Source organism: Portunus trituberculatus, chromosome 38 (genome assembly GCF_017591435.1).
Source record: "Portunus trituberculatus isolate SZX2019 chromosome 38, ASM1759143v1, whole genome shotgun sequence".
In the NCBI taxonomy this organism is placed as follows: domain Eukaryota; kingdom Metazoa; phylum Arthropoda; class Malacostraca; order Decapoda; family Portunidae; genus Portunus; species Portunus trituberculatus.
The window spans coordinates 2494473-2516771 of NC_059292.1; the positions used below are offsets into that span (position 1 = coordinate 2494473).

Consider the following 22299-nt stretch of genomic DNA (forward strand, 5'->3'; position numbering starts at 1 on the left):
CCTCTTCACGCAGATAATCACATTCCTTCCGTCTTCCTTCTCTTCCTACACCCGCCCTACCATCCCTCTCCTCTTTACCAAACCCTCACCTCTTACTCCATTTTTCCCTCAGCCTTGTTCGATCTTCAATTCCCTTCCCTCTATACAGACACACGCCCTTCCTCTCACTCCACGCCGCCCTCCACCTTCCTGACAAAAGCTGAAAAGGTACTCGGAAATCTAAACAAGGCCTACATTCTGAAGCACATCCGCGCCGCGCCTCCACCGCTTTCAATGGGCTCTAGTTAGTTCAAGTTACACGAGTTGTTTTAAGGGTTTCTATGATTCTAGTGGTAGATTAATAAGATTTCTTTATTGCTAACGAAGGGGAACAATTGAAAACGCTTGTAATAATCTACGAGGGCCCTTAAAAATAGTTATTTCCAGTTACGTTTTTTTTTCTTTTAGGTGTTTCTATGGTTCTAGTGATCGATTAATACGATTTTTCCATTGTTAACGAAGGGAAACAATTGAAATCGCTTCTAAAAATCTCCGAGGGCTTTTCAAAAATAGTTCAAGGGACACTGAATTTTTCTTTAAGATGTTTCTATGATTCCAGTGATAAATTAATAAGATTGATTTATTATTAACGAAGGGACACAACTAAGAACGCTTCTAATAATCTCTGAGACGTTTAGAACTAGCCGTAGAGTAATTTTTTTTTTTGTTTTTATGGTTAAAATAACAGATTAACACGATTTCTTCATTATCAACAAGAGAAAATAATAATATTGATTGATAACTCTATTGATAATTTCTTGATGTCTTTGAAAATAGACGTGGTGAGAATAACGCTTTTTTTTTCTATTGACAAATTAACAACATTTCTTCACTATCAACAGGAGAAACACGTATGGTAACCAAGCTAATCATCTCTGAAGCCTTTGAAAACAGCTACGGTGAAAGAACAAAACATTTCTGAAGCCTGAGTCAAATTAACACAAGAGGGCCACCAAAGAATGCCACGAGACAACCCAGTGCCACTCTAACGTCCCTGAGTGCCTCGATGCTCAGTTCACAGTGCCATCTGGTTCCTGACGTCATCGCTAGACACGCGCATGCACACTCGTAAAAAAGTGAAGTGTTGATACGAACAAATAAACAGTGTCTCGCTTCCTGAGGGTGCTTCCGTTAGCAGTGCTCCCTTCTTCCTGTGACTTGGCGGGCGTGTGCGCAACGGGAGCTTTCAGGCAGGACAGGCGCCTCCTTTGACGGGCTCGTTTGTCTGAATGTTGTCTGGATGTTTTGTTTCTTGCTTGGGCTTTGTTTTGGGTGCTGGGTCGAATAAGGATTGGATTACCTTGATTTCTTTATTTGTTATCTATTTTTGTTGGGGTTAATGTAAGGTTGTTTTGTTCAAATTTGTGAGATGTTTGAAAGAATGTATCTATGTAGTAGTAGTAGTAGTAGTAGTAGTAGTAGTAGTAGTAGTAGTAGTAGTAGTAGTAGTAGTAGTAGTAGTAACAAACAACAGTATAGTAGCACATTAACAACGGTATTAATGGTATTGGTAATAGTAACACTAACACCAACACCACTACAAGTACAACCAAGAACAAATCACCACCACACATCACGTCTCCAGCTGTAGGCATCCTCTCACCACCACCATTACTACCACCACTCTCTCCAACCCACCACTGCACCACTTGACAAAAAAAGCAACGGGCACACTTTCCCTGGAGAAGCAAGACAAGACAGAGAGCGAAAGGCAACACGGACACAAGGGGAAAACAGCCTTGCATGAGCTCTCACCCCCCCTCCCACCTCCCACACAACTCGACCCTCTACTTCCTTTACGAGCGCCAGAAGGATCCTAAGATTCAAAATATAAGGAAGGAGAGAGAGAGAGAGAGAGAGAGAGAGAGAGAGAGAGAGAGAGAGAGAGAGAGAGAGAGAGAGAGAGAGAGGAAGTGATGAAAGAATTGGTTTTATTAACTTTTTTTCCTTGTTTTATTGCGACAAAAGAAGTAAGAAAAAGAAGAAGAGGAGGAAGAACAAGAACAAGAAAAAAAAGTAGTAGTAGTAGTAGTAGTAGTAGTAGTAGTAGTAGTAGTAGTAGTAGTAGTAGTAGAAGCAATACCAAAAATACAGAAATACAGGAACAAAGAAGGAACAAGAACAATTAGAAGAGGAAAAAGAAGTAGAACCACAACAACAACAACAATAACAACAACAAGGAGGACCAGAGAAGCAAACAGCAAACACCAGACAGTATAAACATCGAAGCAAAAGAAGGACAAGCCGATTGACAATAAGCTTCAATTTACCTCAATAATCATCATCCTTGTGCCGACGAGAACACAACAGCATAAGGAGGAGCTCTTACTTTCACACGTCAAGCACTAGAGAGCCACACCTCCAACCAACACCCCTAACACCCGCCCCCTCTCCTCCTCTACCCTCAGACCCCAGACCCAAAACCCTCCCCGTCCCTCCTCCTTGTGTGTATGTGTATGATAATCCCTTCCCCCTTAATAATGATATGTGTCTTTTGGCTCTCCTTCAACGCGACCTTTTAAAACCACCACCACCACCACCACTATCACAGCCTACACGTTCCCCAATCACCCATAATGTTATCCCGTCTCTTCCCTCCTCCTCCTCCTCCGTCAGTATACCACACACACACACACACTGGGATGGATACCTAGTCAAGATTTCAATATTATATGCAGGAGAGAGAGAGAGAGAGAGAGAGAGAGAGAGAGAGAGAGAGAGAGAGAGAGAGAGAGAGAGAGAGAGAGAGAGTGGTGGGGGGGAGAAAACAAGTGTGGACGGGGTGATCGTTGCAGTCCCAGGACGCCCCTTTCTTGGCTTTACTGCCCCGCGTAGAGAGGTCCCGCCCCCCTGATAACACTCTTGCTTCGCCATCACACTGTTCATTAGGAGAGTGGCCCAGACACGCCCCTACACCCTCATCCCCCACCCTCTCACCGCCTCCAGGTTGCTGTGAAGCGGGCGAGAGCAGGTGAGGTAGTTATGACCGTCTCCTCTGTGTGTGTAATTCACCTACCTCCTCGGTCGCCTGCTGGTCACCCAGCCAGTCTTCCTCATTACGGAGCGAGCTCAGAGCTCATAAACCGATCTTCGGGTAGGACTGAGACCACATCAAACAGTGTGTGTGTGTGTGTGTGTGTGTGTGTGTGTGTGTGTGTGTGTGTGTGTGTGTGTGTGTGCCCCGGCTTTGTTAAAACCGTCGTTCATAATCTTATCTCTATGTGTTAACTAGAGTGTGGATCCAATGCTATGAGAGGGACACACACACACACACACACACACACACACACACACACACACACACACACACAGTTTATGGCAAAACTAGGTAAATACCACTAGTAAAAGAAAAAAGATAAAAATACATCCACACTGTCTCAGGTCAGGTATATGTACAAAAAAGTAAACACACACACACACACACACACACCCTCCCTAGCCTTTTTCCGAGCCCCATATAAGGAACCTTCTAAAGTGCAGTAAAGGAGAGGTGGCAAGGGAGGCGGAGAGGAGCAGCAGAGGCGGGGAGGGAGGCACGAAATGTCACCAGGTCGCCGCAACTCTGTCCGACCTGCTTGATAAAAACCTGCTACAATTTTACCTGCCTGACCCCCATCAGCTGCCATCACCACCACCACCATTGCGTCCACCCAATTCCCAAAACGTTCCCTGAAGCTTCCACCTCCCTCTCCACCACGCGACCGACCCTTTCCTCGCCCCCCCCCCCTCCCGAGAACCAGCAATGATGTCCGACTCCTCCCCAACGCAGCCAAGCCTTGCAGTACCCCCATCTCCCCTCTCCACCACCTCAGCTCCGCGAGTAAAGGTCTGTTACTACTACACTTCTAGACAGATCTGGACCACCAAGTTCTTGCGGCGGCGGAGCAGGAAGCACTGTGTTGGTGACGGGGGCGGATGATGCTGCTGCTGCTGCTCCTGCTGCGTTCCCCCTTCACCCTTCACCCTCACTCGGTGCTGCCTTGCGTGCAGTGATATGATATAATGAGCTAAGTTACGTACTTTTTTTCGAGGTGATGTAATGTACGTTAAACATAAATAAGACTTTCTTTTTATAGTGAATGGATGTATCTAGTGTGGTAACAACCAGTTCAGGTTATGGATACAACGTGAGATGCAAGGGATGGTCTAGGATTGGTTTACAAACAGAGAAGTGCAGGAGCTAGCCATACTTATCAGTGGCGATACAGTATACAGTAAAAATATTACAACTATCCTTGATAGCAAGTGAAGGTTGAATAACCTTTTAAGTCAAGTGACAGACCATGTGTACTTATCTCCAAAACCTGTCTTGCCAGCATCGAATGGCCTTTTGATTATTTATATACATATTTACTATCTTATACTCGTCGAACACTAAACACTTTTTTTTTTATACCACTTATTCTCTTATCTCTCCAAGACTCAAATTAAGATAACATCAATGGAACGCATCTTCATTGGACTGTCGCCGCCCTAAGGAAAGACGTGTGGCGGGTTGGGAAGGACAGAAAACAGAAAAGATAAGGAGAAAAAACACGTGAGGCAGTGATGGTAGCGGCGGTTCAGTAAGCCGCCCGCACCTTCCATCCTCATGGGGGATCCCGGCCTGGCGGAAGCCTCGCCTCGGGGCCGCTTAGCCCTGCACCCTGTTAAAGTCTTGACCTGAGCGGCGGTCACCCTCCACGAGCACCCGCCATAAAGATCCGAGCAGGTGACTCTCCACTATCGCCCTTATGCCGCCCCGACCTACGTGCCTGCCTCCCATGGCTGTACGAGGCCCGCCGTGACCTGAGCACAGATTAGGCCCATGTCCCTGCTTCCTGTCGCGATCTGTTTACCTGTTTTTCCAAATTCCCAGACGGACCTCACGTTTCGGGTCACGGACTGAAAGGAGGGAGGAGGCCCAACACTCACCCAGGTCACCAGCCGCCAGGGTTCGCCAGGCACCGTGACTATAATGTGGTGGACGAAACGGCGTGACCTGTGTTCGCTTATCCATTACCCCGTGTCTATGGATATAGGAATGCCCGAGGGAGGTACGGAAGGGAGGAGAGTGAGGAATGCGCTGGAGGGAGGGAAGTGCGAGATTTGTGCAGAGGAAGGGAGGGTGATGTAGGATTTCAGGAAGGGAGCGCGAGGGTGAGTGGCCAGGTGGGGCGAGCAGGGACCAGCGGGAAGTAGTGACTCACGGGGCTGCAACACCACGCAAGGAGACAAAGGATTATTTGCATGGGGCGGGGGACAGAGGAACAGCCCACATCACCTTCAGGCGACGGGAGGGCGTCCTGGTGGTAGTGAAGGGGAAGGATGGGGTGTGTGTGGGGGAGGGGGGGATCCACACTCGTGGGAGGTATCGCTGACCCCCCACGCAGACCACATGTCTCCAAAGGCTCCCCCGCACCGCCCTAGCTGATCCTGTCCCTACCCACTCTACCCTACCCTTTGTTTACTTCTCGCGGACCTCCCTCACTACCACCATCACCACCATCGTCACCGTAGCCTCATTTCTGCTGCACCCTTTACCCCTCGACCATCACCGACCACCACAACATAGCCTCATTCCAACCAACCCTTCACCTCTGCACATTCACCACCACTACCAACAATAAAAACCACCACAACTACCACTACTACTTCACCCTTCAATTCTCTACCCATCACCACCATAACCTCATTTCAACTAGTCCCACAACTAAGCATCAAAAGGAAACGGTGATGACAACTAGAGGGGGAGCGAGAGGGGGGGAGGGAGGAGCAAAACAGAAGCAAAGACACACAAAGATCCACGTATCACCACCACACTACCACCATCACCACCACCAGCAGGATCGATTATTGAGAACCAAGCGAAGTGACCTTTCATGTCTAGGTTGCTGGACTGCGGGAGTGGGTGACGGTTCTGACGGGTGGTTGGTTCCATGTGTGTTGAGAGGGGGAGGGACAGGGATGGGGTAGGGAGAGAAGGGAAGCGAGGAGCGGAGGGGAGAGGGAGACAAGAGGAAGAGAAGGGGAACTGAAGTGATTTAAAAGGAAGATCAGAGACGAGTGAGGAGGAGGAGGATCTGCAAATGGTAATGGTCCTGAAGAAGACAGTGTGGGGTGGTTGTGGTGGAGGAGACAGAGTAGGAGGAAGAAAGAGCAATACATAGTGTATGAAAGTCTGCGATTCTTAAAGGTTAGTCGAAGGTCCTCCCGCCTTCTCATTTCGTATAGTCGTCCTCCTTCTATCCAGCCCACCAGCCAGCCAGCCAGTCAGTCAACGTATGAGTCAACCTTTCACGGAGTATCTAACAAGGCGCATCACACACACACACACACACACACAGAGAGAGAGAGAGAGAGAGAGAGAGAGAGAGAGAGAGAGAGAGAGAGAGAGAATGAATCACATGGGAGGCCAAGCAGGAGTAGGAGTGGAGGCTGACAGACAGAGGGGAGGGAGATCACAGCACCGCCCAACACTCACTAAGCCCCCTCCTCCCGCAGGACAGCACGCGCCGCAGTTGCCACATGTCTCCCGATGCTTGACTTAACGCCTATGTTCTGAAACACTTTAGAGAGGCACCTACATTGATTTCAAGACTCTAGTTAACGTGACACGGGGTTTTAAGGGCTTTAGTGATAAATTAATACCATTGCTACATCACTAACAAAAGAAATAAGGGCCTTGACCACAAAGGACGAGCCTGGGAGGACGCGAGGATCAGAGAGAAACTGCTGGAGAAGCTGCCTTCCTGACTGTTTACGAGATTACGTGGGAACACCGCTAGAGAGAGAGAGAGAGAGAGAGAGAGAGAGAGAGAGAGAGAGAGAGAGAGAGAGAGAGAGAGAGAGAGAGAGAGAGAGAGAGAGAGAGAAACAAGCGAAGCCACAGAACGGACGGATGTGAGGCTGAAGGGGTTGGGGGCTGTCTCTCAGTGGTGCACGGAGGAGGTGTGGGGCAGGAACACGAAGGGCTGTGAGGAAGGTGCAGGTCGGGGTGCGGGCTGAGGGGCAATGTTGGAGGAGGAGAGGGAGGGAGGAGAGGGAAGGGGAGGGGAGGTCAGGGAGGCAGGAAGATACAGTTGCAAGAGCAGGAGATCGTGTGGGCGGTGGGAAGTTGATACCACCACCACTACTATCACCACCACCACCACCACCACTATCACCATTGCAACGAGACAAACACCACATCACCAACACTACCACCACTACAACGAGACAAGTACCACAATACCACTACCACCACTGTAAGACAAACACATTACATCACCACTAACGCCATAATCACCACTGCAATGATACATACCATTTAATTTACATCACCATTACCAGCTCGACACAGGATAACCCCAACATACAACCCACACCATCACCACATCACCCTCAACACCACGACCACTCAATTGAAAAGCTTGCTATGGTATTGAGTGTCAGACGCAGCTTAGGCACCTCATTGATTGCTGCATCCTTAAAAAAAATCTTATACCCACCAAATACCTACCACTGAAAAATACACGCAAGTTTAAGACCAAATTCAATCTTGCATCCTTACATTACAAACCCATAAGAAACACTCCCCGCCATATCACATTTTACACCGGATGAGAAGCGATAGCGAATGAAGGAATAAATGATACAAGACCCACACCAAGAGTGCTGCGTCCCTAAAGTCCCTGGCGCCACATCACACACTAGCTTCGGCCTATCACCACATCACCACCCATCACAACACGTCTGCCAGGGGATCAGTCGGCGAGGATGCAAGAAATCTACTCTAATCAGTCTTCTTGGCAGCGCCTGCATGCTGGTAAGTAGGGAGGGTGGAGCAAGGGATCACTACTACTATTACTATTATTACTGCCACTACTAGACAGCCCGTTGGCTCAATGTTACCGTCCTTGCTTAGTATAGTCAAGTTGCAAAAAGATTCCAAACAACGTGAGCTATGAGAGAGAGAGAGAGAGAGAGAGAGAGAGAGAGAGAGAGAGAGAGAGAGAGAGAGAGAGAGAGAGAGAGAGAGAGAGAGAGAGGCGGGGGGGGGGGTGAAGAAGTCCCTGGTTAGCCTTGACGTTGCTTGACGCGGCCGCTGTCTGCCGGGGTCATGTTGCAGCCCTGCCCCGCCCCACCTGTCACCACCAACACAAAGTCTGCCACACGTCACCCTCCACCTGCCCCCAACACCAATGCAGAGCGCGCCATACACTCCCCACCCGTCCCCCATCACACAGAGAGAGAGAGAGAGAGAGAGAGAGAGAGAGAGAGAGAGAGAGAGAGAGAGAGAGAGAGAGAGAGAGAGAGAGACTATACCACTTGTACTACAGCTAACCTTCCGTCCCACTCCTCCGCCAGGCTAGGGCAAGAGGTAACGCGCCCCAGGGAACACTAAGGTGCAATCTGGTTGAGTGAGAGAGGCGAGGCGGGAATAGAAGACGAGGGAGGGAAAGAGAGAGAGAGAAAGAGATAGGAATGCATATTTCCAAACACTTGCCGCGCTGCACCTCCATTTCATTGGATAAGGGTGTTTATTTTAGTTGTGGGGACAGATGCAAGATTATTTACAGCATTAACAAGCAAGATAGATAGAGAACCACGATAATCATCCAGGAGAGAGAGAGAGAGAGAGAGAGAGAGAGAGAGAGAGAGAGAGAGAGAGAGAGAGAGAGAGACACATACACATGACCGGTACACCACCAGCAGCAGTCCCGGTAAATAATGCATAACGATAAGAGAGTTCAGCCTTAGTTTAAAATCTATATGACCTTCGAAAGGGAGGCCGGCGTCCACCACTGAGGCAGGCCAAGGTAGTACTGACCCCCAGGCAGGGCGGCGCACACTCACCTGCGGGAAGAGAAAAGGAACGAGTTAACAATATTCAGTGATACATATAATGATGGAATATATATATATATATATATATATATATATATATATATATATATATATATATATATATATATATATATATATATATATATATATATATATATATATATATATATATATATATATATATATATATATATATATATATATATATATATATATATATATATATATATATATATATATATATATATATATATATATATATATATATATATATATATATATATATATATATATATATATATATATATATATATATATATATATATATATATATATATATATATATATATATATATATATATATATATATATATATATATATATATATATATATATATATATATATATATATATATATATATACATACATACACATACATACATGATGATGATGGTAGTGGTTGAATTGGAAAAGCTGCGAGTAATGACATGTAATTATACGAGTGATTAATTAAGTATTCCCAGCGCTGCAGCAACACAGTAATATGCACTTTACATAAAGAGGGACAGGGGACACGCACATAACCGATAACACAACACAGTACCCGCCGCCGCCGCCGCCACCACCACCACCTTGGCGCCATGACGGCCACACCACGCTCCTTATCGCAATACTCCATCATTGGAAAAGATACAAAAATTATCCTGCTGTATCTCGAGCTTCCCACAATGACTGTCCTCTACTTCCTGTCCCATCACTCTGCTAATTCACACCGCAAGTCCTTCATTCAGTTTACTTACCCCCTTCCCCCTTCTCTCACTCCTTCCATTCTTGCCTATTCAAACACCGCGTAAGCAATGTCTGTCTTTCTCTTAACCTAACGCGTCCCACACACACACACACACACACACACAGTTTTCTCCTTTCCAACCCAGTCAATTTCCTGTTCTCCCAAGCACTCTCACTTATTCAAACACCGGGTAAACAATGTCTTTTCCTTCAATCTTTCATGTTTACTCTTTCACTTTCCGTCAAACACACACACACACACACACACACACACACACACACACACACACACTTCCTTCACGATCAAGTCAATTTCCTTTCTTACCTCTGTACTTTTAAATCCATTACCTTTCAATAAATAGAATGGGTTTTTTTTTTACCTCCTTTATCATTCAGGCTTGCTCTTTCCCTTACCCCAAGCACACTGCCACACCTAAAGCTTCCGGGCCCACCCACCCCTCTCCCACCAGAACCACAGACCTTCCTCCCTAATCCAGTCAACTTCCTGTTCCTCCCTTGCACACTCACTGACGCAAACACTGATTTTTTTTTTTTTCTGTCTCTACTCTTTCCCTTTCCATTAAGCAAAATGTTGCCAAGTCCCCTCCCATTTAATCTTATTCATCTGTAAGTATTTGACTCAAACATATTCAAATTAACGATGTATATTCCTCTCTAAATTCTGTTAATGTCCCCCCTCCTCACTTAGTACACTACATTATCTAAAGTTTCCCTTCATCCATTTTCATTATAATTTCCTATTTATCCACAAGCATCCAGAAAACGTCCTATCTGCACCCTTTCAATCTCTGCTCACCTAATACACTACCTTATTTAAAGTTTCCCCTCACTACTCTCCTTATAATACTTTGATTTAGCCTTTACACTCACAAACGCCAAGAAAAACAGTATCTTTCCTTCTTATAATTCTATCCGTATCCTTTCAAACCCTGCTCCCCCTAACACGATCTTATCTAAAGTTTTCCCTTCACTACTCTCCTTATAATACTTTAATTTACCCTTTACACTCAAAAGGCTAAGAAAAACAGTATCTTTCCTTATTATAATTTCAACGGTAGCCTTTCAAACTATGCTCCCCTAATGCTACCTTATTTAAAGTTTCCTTCCCTTCACTCACTCTCCTTACAATATTTTTATTTACCCTTTACATTCACAAACGCCAAGAAAACATTATCTTTCCTTCTTATAATTCCAATGATACACTTTCAAACCCTGCCCACCTAACACACTTCCTTATCAAAAAATTTCTCTTCGTCAAGCCTTCTAATATCCTTCTTCTTTTCCTAGGGGCTCACAAACAACACAATATCTTTCCTTCCTATAATTCCACCCGTACCCTTTCAAACCCTGCCCACTTAACACACTTCTCAGCCACGGTGCACTTTCCACCACTCCTATCATCACCTAACCTTGATGGGTGTACATGTGATACCTACTCGTACACTCACACCTTCACCAAGCAAGCATAAAAACTCATCATAAACTAAACACCAATCTAACACACCTGGATGCACCTCGTTGCCTGTACTAGTGCCAATTACCAACCTAGTTACCTATCAATTTGTTTGTGTAATACGAGAAACTGTGCTTTAAATATTTTAGCTGCGGGTTGCTACGGGATGGGGTGAAGTAAGAGGTGGTATGGAGTTACAAGATTATGCACTGGTTAAGTGGAAATGTGTGAAGGTAGCTGCCTCATCTATTAGTATTCCTTTGACACTTAATTACCTACGATTTGTCAAGAGGATGGTGAGTAGTAGTAGTAGTAGTAGTAGTAGTAGTAGTAGTAGTAGTAGTAGTAGTAGTAGTAGTAGTAGTAGTAGTAGTATAGTAGTAGTAGTAGTAGTTTAAACATGAAAACACTGTAAATCTGTCTTTCTAACCAAAATCTGACACCAACTCGAAGCCAGGTTTGCCTGGGAGAAAACTTGATGGTGCCAGAGAGAGAGAGAGAGAGAGAGAGAGAGAGAGAGAGAGAGAGAGAGAGAGAGAGAGAGAGAGAGAGAGAGAGAGAGGAAGGAGGGGCAAGGACAGCACTTTCTCCCTAAGAGCAGTGGTGGGGGTTCGGTAACACACACACACACACTTTTTTGCAGGTGTGTGTGTGTGTGTGTGTGTGTGTGTGTGTGTGTGTGTGTGTGTGTGTGTGTGTGTGTGTGTGTGTGTAGCTCCCATACACCTGAGACAAAGGCAGCAGCAGCAGAAGTGTACAGTTTCTCAGTTTATTTAGTTGTGTCTGTGTCTCAGTGTCCGTCTCTGTAACGACACACTCAAGCATACGATCCAGAGGCACGTGTTGGCCTATTCATTATTCAACACGTCAATACTAAGTCAATAAAGCTTGCCAGTGGGTCTTGCACTCTTACACATGGCGCCAACCACTACTACTACTACTACTACTACTACTACTACTACTACTACTACTACCACCACCACAAACAACAACAACAACAACAACGCTAACACTAGAACCTCAGACGCCTAAAAACTGCACCTGCTGCTGCTGCTGCTACTGCTACGGACTCCTCCTCCTCCTTCTACTATTACTATCATGACCTCGTTACAATGTTCGTCACATCCTATTCTTGATGATATAATAGTATTAAAATAAGAGATGTCTCAGAACCTTGACTGTGTGTGTGTGTGTGTGTGTGTGTGTGTGTGTGTGTGTGTGTGTGTGTAATTCACCTCGGTCGCCTGATGGTCACCCAGCCAGTCTTCCCCATTGCGGAGCGAGCTCAGAGCTCATAGACCGATCTTCGGGTAGGACTGAGACCACATCAACACACTCCACACACCGAGAAAGCGAGGCCACAACCCCTCGAGTTACATCCCGTACCTATTTACTGCTAGGTGAACACACCCCACACATTAAGAGGCTTGCCCATTTGCCTTGCCGCTTACCGGGACTCGAACCCGGCCTTCTCGATTGTGAGTCGTGCGTGCTAACCACAATAAGTGTGTGTGTGTGTGTGTGTGTGTGTGTGTGTGTGTGTGTGTGTGTGTGTGTGTGTGTGTGTGTATACATTTTCACACCAAACAAAATATATTACAGATAACAATAATACACCCTTCTATATCATGTGAGAGAGAGAGAGAGAGAGAGAGAGAGAGAGAGAGAGAGAGAGAGAGAGAGAGAGAGAGAGAGAGAGAGAGAGAGAGAGAGAGAACGTTATTTTCATCTGATTAAACTTATCCTGTATAAGTTGTATTTATCTAGTGTGTCATTTCCCTCCGTGCTCTTCCCAATGACAACAACACCATAAACTTTAGTCTTGGAATATATATATATATATATATATATATATATATATATATATATATATATATATATATATATATATAATACGGAAATATCACATACGCTAAGATGCTGAAGAATAACAAAAAACTAGAAAAGGAAACAGTGCTGCCCGTTCCTGTGATGTGACTCATGAATTGCGCGCCACGGTGTCTAGTGCCAATTATACAAAACACGGGGGAAGGAAGTCTTGATTACAGTGTACTGGTGTGGATGCATGAATGTCTTCACTGTAGCTAAATTATTGTTACCCGCCCCCACCTCTCTCTCTCTCTCTCTCTCTCTCTCTCTCTCATTCCTTTGCACAAAAAATGTAAACAATAATGGTATACAAAAATATTTAACCAACTTACACATTAAATAATTGGTGTTGAGAGAGAGAGAGAGAGAGAGAGAGAGAGAGAGAGAGAGAGAGAGAGAGAGAGAGAGAGAGAGAGAGATTCAGTAATTTAACTTATTCTTCCGAGACTCGATTAAACATATAATATATAACTTCTTCCACTTCCTATTTCTAAAGTAAACTCGAGAAAGATAGGTTTTTGTTTCCCGGACCATATACATGTAAACAATCATGTAAAAGTTAATTTTTCCTTAACAATATATCAATCTATTAAGGTGTGTGTGTGTGTGTGTGTGTGTGTGTGTGTGTGTGTGTGTGTGTGTGTGTAGACAGATAGTTACAACAGGAACAACCTGTTTTGTAATCAGAAATGCCATTGATCTGACAAAATCATGAAATTTGCATACATATAAATGAAAACTGATGAAAGCCTGTGATTGAGTCTAGAGAGTAACCTGCCTTATCCCCCCCCCCACACACAGGCATTTCATAACAACCACACGTTAGTAACACAGCCAAACTGTCGGGGTAAAAAAGTGAAGTCTGCTAACCTTGGCCTACTGATGAGTCCGCCCGTCCGCCCGACCCGCTGCTCCGGCTACACGCATGCACGCCCGCTGCTCTCTCTCTCTCTCTCTCTCTCTCTCTCTCTCTCTCTCTCTACCACCAGTACTATCACTAGCCCCTCAAGGACACTAAACCATCCGTCACCTACACTGGACATACACACACACACACACACACACACACACACACACACACACACACACACACGTTCAACAAAGCTCGCCAGGTGCACAAACAAGTGTGAAGAAAGAATGCTGAACATATAACAACAGACAATAGAAAGTCCGACGCTGTTGTCCTCCTCGTGGTGAAAGCATTGTCCCTTTCACCTCCCAACATACCCCCCCTTCCTTTCGCCACATGTTATCACCCTTATCAGTGTTGTCATGGTCCATCCCGCCATCAAGAATTCCCCAGGGTATAATCAAGTGTCAGAGACCACTCCTGCCGACTGCTGGACAACTCCACGCCCACGTGGTCACAGTTCTTTGTCTGAATGGCGGCCACGTGGTCACAAATGGGGAGAAGGGCGGCTACAGGAAGACGGGAACGGTGGTGGGTGGGTGGGAGGAGGTGGGAGAGCAGCCGTCTGAAGTGGAGAAGAGGGTGGTGGCGGGTGGGAGGATGGAGGCGGGCGGAATCATCGAGTGAGTGAGGAAGGTGGGAGCGAGAGCGAGAGGAAGGGAATAAAGAGGCAGCCGGACCGGAAGGTTTGAGTGAAGGGAACACGCAATAAGGGACATATTACCGAACAGAATCCCGACCTTGCCCAGGGTTCCAACACAACACCCGGGTACACGTGTTTGCTCCTCACTGAATAATCTTGAAGCAAGACCGTACAAAGAATCTCCTGTCAGTGAGCTCAGAGAGGAGGCACCACGTTTTCGTATCGCCGGAACTCCCACGTTTCCTCCCTATCCCCCTACGCACCTGGCGACATTTTCCACTCCACCAAGCCAGCGGTCACTCACCCACCAGATGGCAAAATCCCATGACATTTGAATCTGCGACATCACTCTGCCCATACCGCATGTTTTACCCTACCACAGCAACACCCTCTCTAGTCCAACCCATACCCAGGCCGTCAAGGAGGCACGGAAGCCCTCAATCAGAGCCACCACCACGAGCCAGCTATCCACCCAGCCACCCTCTCCCCACCCTGCCACCAGGCTTGCCCACAAACGGAACTGAGGCTATACTGATACAATATAAACTCCCTTTCCTATCTAGATACATACATCTCTTGCATTACGCCACAAGTATAAAGAAAAAAACAACCTGACACTTGGAAGGCATATGACTTCCTCTCATAATCAATGACGAAGTTCCTGTCGGTCCGTCATGGGATGGGGAGGGACAGGGCTGTGGGCAGCGAGAGGAAGGAAGGGGAGGGGAACTGGCGGTCAAAGGGAGTCTACTGGGAGTCTAGACATGGGCAGACTAGCAGGCTGGGCACCGCTTGCAATTATGAGGACAACAGACTGCAGGCGGGGAGCGGAACAGGCGGTGCTCACCTGCATCCTGGGAGCCACACAACATCCCTCTCCCACGGCCCTGCCACCCGGCCCCTAAACAGACAAAATGTAGAAGGTCGTTGGCAGGACGTGACCTATCGCACGCTGCTACCCTGTAACCCCAGTCATGTTCTTTAGTGCCCCTTTTAACAGCAAATTGGTCTAAAAAGCGCCCATCCCCCCTAACCTAACCTGTATATGCCAGATTCCACGGGCGAGCAGGCGGTCGGCCAAGCACGGCTCTTTGTCAATATGGCTACCAAGTGACAGTCAGTGATTCAGACTTCAGCCCGTACAGCCGCGGGCTATCTGCTGACTGGCTATTTATAGTGAAAACGGGCTCCCACGTGGCTAGGATGCGGCCAGGCGCGCACCTGAAGAAATCACTCTGCCAAGGGCAACTCTATACCCTACCGTGGCGTTGTCTGGGTGTCGCTTCACAATCCTACCTACAGTAATGCCGCACTCCGTTACTTTGTGGCGAGTGACGTCAAAACAGGTACCAACAAGCTTCTCGTGCTTCTGTATGCGCCCACCTCTAAGGATAACCTCGAGCGGTGACCTGTGTCAACATCCTCGACTTACCTCCCAAGGCTAAAGCACTTCCTCCTCCACCCTACCCCACCTCACTCTACGACAAAGTCCTAAGACAAGTGTTGGCCGCCTCTCTACCCACGGCACGGTTAAAAATACTCCTCACTCGGGAGCTGTTCAAGACTACAAATTCCAGAGGTTGCCAGCCAGATCGCCGTCAACAAACAGAAGATCGCAGCAGCAGTACGCGAGTGCGGCGGCGGAAACAAAACAAAACAAGAGCAGGAAAACTTGAAACTTGACCCTTCCTGCGCCTTCATCTCAACACAGCGCTCACACGAAACACAGAAACAACAACAAGCATGTCATCCTTCTTTTTGCCTTTACCCACACCAATATGCAGATGTGCCAAGAACAATGAGGCAGTGCAGCCCGCGCAGCTCAGCCCAATGCAACCAAACGCTCCACAATGCAAGTGTTGGGTGGCCAGGAGATGGTGACGGTGGTGGCGGCGGTGGAAGGGTTGAGGATCCACGGCAACACAGGAAATTCCAATGAGAAGATCCTCCCAGTAACACAACCGCGGTCACCTACGTACAACTGTTCATCCAGACGTAATATATTGTACACAAGGGCATAAATTATCCTAATGAGAGCAGCTGTGTGTAGGAGTAATGTTTAATCTTCACACACATACTAACAGACAGACAGACACACACACGAGCATAAAAGCTTTCCAGCCACGACACCGTCCTGCATAAATCCTAAAAAGGAGAGCCACCATCGCAGACAGCACACCACACCCTGATGGCTGCACCTCATCCCTTCCTCATCACAAAGGATGGTTTACGGTAACAAAAATAATCACAAAATAATTCACTAGTTGCCCCGTCTCGCCTCGGGGAGTAATGAGGTTTTCTGCACTCACACTGCCTCGAACCCGTCTACCCTCTGACCCAACCACCACCAACACAAATAGCTAAATGATTCTTCCTCTAGTGCAGCAAGAACATGACTCGATCTAGTCTCTTACATTAATAACCCGGTAAAGTAGAGTTGACAAAGAAGACCGTGCATAAAAGTAATGTTAATAGTTGAGAGAGAGAGAGAGAGAGAGAGAGAGAGAGAGAGAGAGAGAGAGAGAGAGAGAGAGAGAGCACAACACTCCCCCCCCCGTCTTCCTCCTTCCCTCTGGCTAGTCTTATGTATAAATAGTCAACACGTGCGGGGACAGCTGCGACACTGTACAGTTGCCAGAATGCTTATGTTAACACGTCTCTCATCTTGCGGGAAAGGGTAAGGTGCGGCTTGTCTTGTATCCCTCTCGAGGAAGTATTACCACATCCATAACATACGTACACGCATGCATGGAGTTCATACCTTAAACCTAGCAACGAAACAAAACACCTACATTGCCGTACATACGTAACGGGTAAGATTCCTCGTACACCATTAAATGTATAGTTCCGTCACGCCCATGCAGATTCGAACATCCCAGCATCGCGTAATGCACGGAGCCGTTCAAGCATGAATAGATACGTGCATGGTTAATAAAAGGCCAGCAACACTGCGCTGATGGACGCATTGTGTGAGGATCCCAGCACTAGTCCAATAAACTGACATAAGATGATAAAGCATTCTCAAACACCAGTTAATTTGAAAAGACAACCTGATCATCAGAAGTGGAATCTGAAACGCCGTCTTCCCGCACCAGCTCCTCCTATATTACAGATATGAGAGAGAGAGAGAGAGAGAGAGAGAGAGAGAGAGAGGGTGGGTGTCCAAGCAGGTCCGCCACTGGCTCTTGGCAATACCATCTCCACCCAGACGCGACGTTGCCATATCGCAGGTGCGACTTTGCGAGCATTCCCCTCCAGGGCCACACACGACCATAATACCTTATGTGATCCTAGGCCGGTGAATAATGAACCTTGTTGGTGGCGATACACACAACATGCAAGCTACCCACTCTCTCCCAGACTCGTGGTCCGGCACACAATTGAGTTACCTAGTTAGTACGCCGTAGGATCCATTTAGTGAGTCTACCCGCCAGATACACCAAGTTTTACGAGTTAGTGATAAACATGGTATCTATTACAGTGAAATTCAAACCAATTAGGTAGATATAAGCAACACATTTATTAGATTTGGTATGCGTCATTGTTGGATAAGAAAAGGCGGGAGCAGGGATGACTAAATGAGAAAAGTGTAAGGGTAAAGAATAACAGGGGACGAAGACAAGGCAGGCAGGTCGAACAGACTGACTAGACCCACACGCGTAACCTGACCCCCCCCGCCGCGCTTCTGCCAAGTCTCGTTTCCGCCAGCAACACCGCCGCCCTTAACATACCAACCACTGCTTCCTTAGTTTGGTAGTGTCATAAATTGATGGTTAACCACTTAAACTAAAGAGGGAGGGGCCGTAAACGATGCTGCTGCCTCAGTCTACAAACAACTAAAGTGACATAACCATGAAACCATAACCAGAAGAGCTATTAAACCACAACACAGAATATGAAACTAATACAGGAACAATACCTAAGATTTACCACTAAAAAAGCTCGGAACGAGTAATGGCAAAGAACGTTCACCCTCACACGGCCCCCATGACTTCCTCGCTCACTCACTCACTCACCACAGGGAACCCCAACTACTGCTCCCTGCTGCTGCTACCTTCCTGAAATAGCAGCACTACCTCTCCTACCAAGCCCCACACCAGAGTAAATAGCAGGGGAACCGTTGACAGAAGTACTATGGCCAACCGTATCATTCAAACGGCCCATGGCTCAAACCCCACTTCAACACACTCCATCAAGCTGACATATCACTACGAGTAACACACACACACACACACTTTTATATATAATTCCACACTCTTTTTCGTAGTTGTTAGCCTCGGCTGCTACACTCTTCCGTGAGATTGGCTGGCTTCCCTCTGACCCCGTTCATTTGAGGGGAAAACACACACACACACACACTGATAATGGCATTTATTATTTGAAGTTAACCTGTGTGTGTGTCATATTTTCCCCACATTGCCTTTACTAAGTGAAGTCAGCCTCACATTTCTGGTGTACTGCAATATAGGATTTGAATCACGAATTGGTCAACTAAAGTGAACAAAAAGCAACTTATATCATTGAGAGAGAGAGAGAGAGAGAGAGAGAGAGAGAGAGAGAGAGAGAGAGAGAGAGAGAAAAATGTTGCAGATGACCATGACTAAACAATACCTAACAATAAATATAAAAATAATCTGGCAATAACACTGACCACTCTGCTCTGTCCCACTTACGTGAATACCTAAGTAAAACAAAGAACCGGATGCTAATATAGTTTGCTAACAAGACAAAAGAAAAAAAATCTCGATTCTTTCTGCTTAAAATCATTCGGTATACTAAACCGTAATTTCTGTGCTTGAGAGGAATAGAGCACTACTGAGACATGGTTTGCTATATGACGAAACTCAAGAACGAACCTGAATACATGTATATGAATGTGCTGGGAGCGCGTTCCAACACTGCCTGCTGCTGCTGCCTCCACTGTATCTCACTCCACAAAAACTCATCCCCAGCGGTTACCTTCCAAACTGGTCTTCATTCCATTCACTTTCGTCCCTCCGCTGGTTACTGAATACTACGTGCACCAGCACTCACTAAATTAATCAAATAAACCCTTCAGTGTTTTAATATTGTAGCTAGTGGACAAACTCACGCCACAAAAAATAGACTTATTTATTTTTCTCGTTGTTTGTAAATTACTTACTGCAATTATGTAAAACCATCAAGTATGTAGTTACAAGACTTGACACTATAATAACACCAACCCTCCACTATAATATCATTATCGTAGTTTCTGGTACATTAGAGGCATGCACACACCGCCGCAGTTGAAGAGCGTCATGTAACCCTCAACTGACAAACGGCACTGGCACTCTCCATGAAAGCGCAGATGGACAACTACTGACACTATGTACCCAGATGATTGAACTATGTATCCCCTAAAACTTGTCTGCTTTATTACGCTGACCCTCTTTTTTTAAGCAATGGAGTTGGACTAGGGCGTGGTGGCGTGACTGACATGTTTTTGCAACACTGCAGCTTCATGATAAGAGTGAAGTCGAAACGAACATCAGCCAACTCAAGGGATCACAGGTGTTTCTTACCAGTCATTGCTATTCATATGGGTGCAATTTATTCGACATGTCCGCATCACACAAGTGTTTGATGAATAACTAGATCCCAAGTTGATTATATATACAAGTACCATAAAGTGTATAACAAGAGCTTCAGTGAATGAATACAATATAAACCAACAAAATTTATTAGATCTTTAAAGTGTGGTGTTGACTCAACCTGCCAGCCATGTTTTGCTGCGAGGATGACGTGCATGAGGCGAGGCTTCCCTGGAGTAGCAGTGCCCGACAGGACAAAAGACACCTTTGTTCTTGGTGGTAGGCAGCCACAGGAGGGATGATAAGAGATGGAACACCTCTTTGTATTAGATAAGGTCAGCACAGACATTGATACACCCATTCAATATTTCATAAGGCAAAATTGTGGGAATGAGTCATGAAAAGCCAATTAACTACTAAATTAAGATGAGTGGACAACCATTCAGTGATCGGAATCACGTCATTAAAAGCGATTTAGGTCTTGGTCAACAAAATTAAAGGAAAACACCGCCATACTACTCAAAATACAATTTGACAACAATGCAGCCGTGTTATTTTTAAGTGTCCCTGGGCGTGGCTCATCCTCCTGCAGTCAGTCACAGCAAGGTCGTTACGCCCAGGCCACCTCCCGCTAGGCTTACGTACTTAACATTAAGGATTTCCTTTCTTCCCTTGCATATTGCACTTCTCCGGATAATAAGGAAAAACCTATACCAAAACGTACACCCATTACTATCTTACGTAAATATAAACAACTGTAAAACATCCTGAGTCATCGTAGTTCATCATTTCCTAACATCGTTCCTGCAAAGCTACCATTATGATGTACACGACACTATCACCGATCACCTGTGTAGGCAGTTTACCTGACGCTGGTGCAGAGCCTCCAAATGAGAGTATATATAAAAAAAATACTCTTACGAAAATATCAAATCGATGCCAAGGTCTCGCCACTTACCCTGTGAGACCCTGTAAGCGGCAAGGGTGCATGGCAATAACCACTGGATCACTCACATGCTTCCTTGTCAGGCCAGCACCCATGCCCACACTACACCATTACCACCATAGACATGACACACTACAATCCTTGCATCCTGTAACCTAAATAAACCGACGATTACAAGGAGTAAAACCTACATATAAATCACGTTCAGTCAACTTAAAATTCGCGCAGGCCACAGCTGATGTCCGCGACCACTGTTCCGCCTCCCTCGCCGACGCATGTCCTGCAGCCCTGCCTCACACCCCACGCCTTCCCGAAAACCCAAGCTCTTGTCATGAAAAGCCCATCCCATGCCGCTAGTCACCATGGACACACAATCTTCATCTAGAGCGATAAAATGATATCCGACAGAGTGAACATCCGGCAACGCTGCACATCATGGACGGACGCCGCCACCCGACCCTCGCCTGTCCCTTTCCACCTCCCGCCCTACACTTTGCTGCCTCTTACACCCGCTCCCCTCCAGGTGACTGCAGGCACGAACATCAGAGTTGAGCTCAAGAGGTCACACACACATAAAGAAAGATCTACATACCTTGTCTGCCCACAATCTCGGCCACGTGTTCCGACGATGGCACCGCCACACACTCCGTCATATTTTGGGATCTTTTGGTGGAAGCCCGCTCAGCATCCAGGCCTTGGACTACGTAGTGCTCAGGTTCACTTGTGGGCACCGAGGATTCGTTGTTTAATCCAATTAGCGATAGTTCAAGGGCTAACTGAAGTGCCCTTTGTTCGTCCATTGCGGAGGTGGAGCTGGGAGTCGGAGTCGGCCGCTCCATTTCTGCAAACAAACTACTGGCTGGCATTGTAGACCAGTATGGGTATATCTCACACTATACCTCACGCCACCTTCAATCACAAACACATCAACATCCACCACGTTTCAGGGGCGATGGGCCTTCAACGTATGCCTTCCCAGCCGGGTGGGAGAATGCCAACTGAGACTCTGAGATGAGTGAGTCCTGTCAGCCGCCGAGGCTCCGCCTTCCGTGCCACCGCTGCTTCCCATTGGTCCAGCTCCGTGCCGCATACTGCTCAATTGAGATGTCTAATATTCAATTGTTTATTTATTTTAGGGCTGTAATAAGGCACTTTTAGAGGCTGAAATTCTATACATAAATTGAAAACTGAGTGTTTATTTCTATTGGACTACTGAATTAGACTAAAAATACGTACTTACTTAAATATAGCGTCGCCGCTCATAATAT

The 22299-nt window shown here is 46.3% G+C and overlaps 1 protein-coding gene across 1 annotated transcript in view; it reads right to left on the minus strand.

Annotated features, from left to right (window-relative positions):
• LOC123514521 (RNA-binding protein MEX3B-like) overlaps nucleotides 1-22042 on the minus strand; it is a 71565-nt gene extending 49523 nt beyond the window's left edge. The window contains exon 1 of the mRNA XM_045272413.1: nucleotides 21624-22042. Coding sequence (XP_045128348.1) covers nucleotides 21624-21897 — 274 coding nt within the window. The 5' untranslated portion in view covers nucleotides 21898-22042. The remainder of the gene's footprint in view (nucleotides 1-21623) is intronic.
• Nucleotides 22043-22299: the final 257 nt, after the last annotated feature.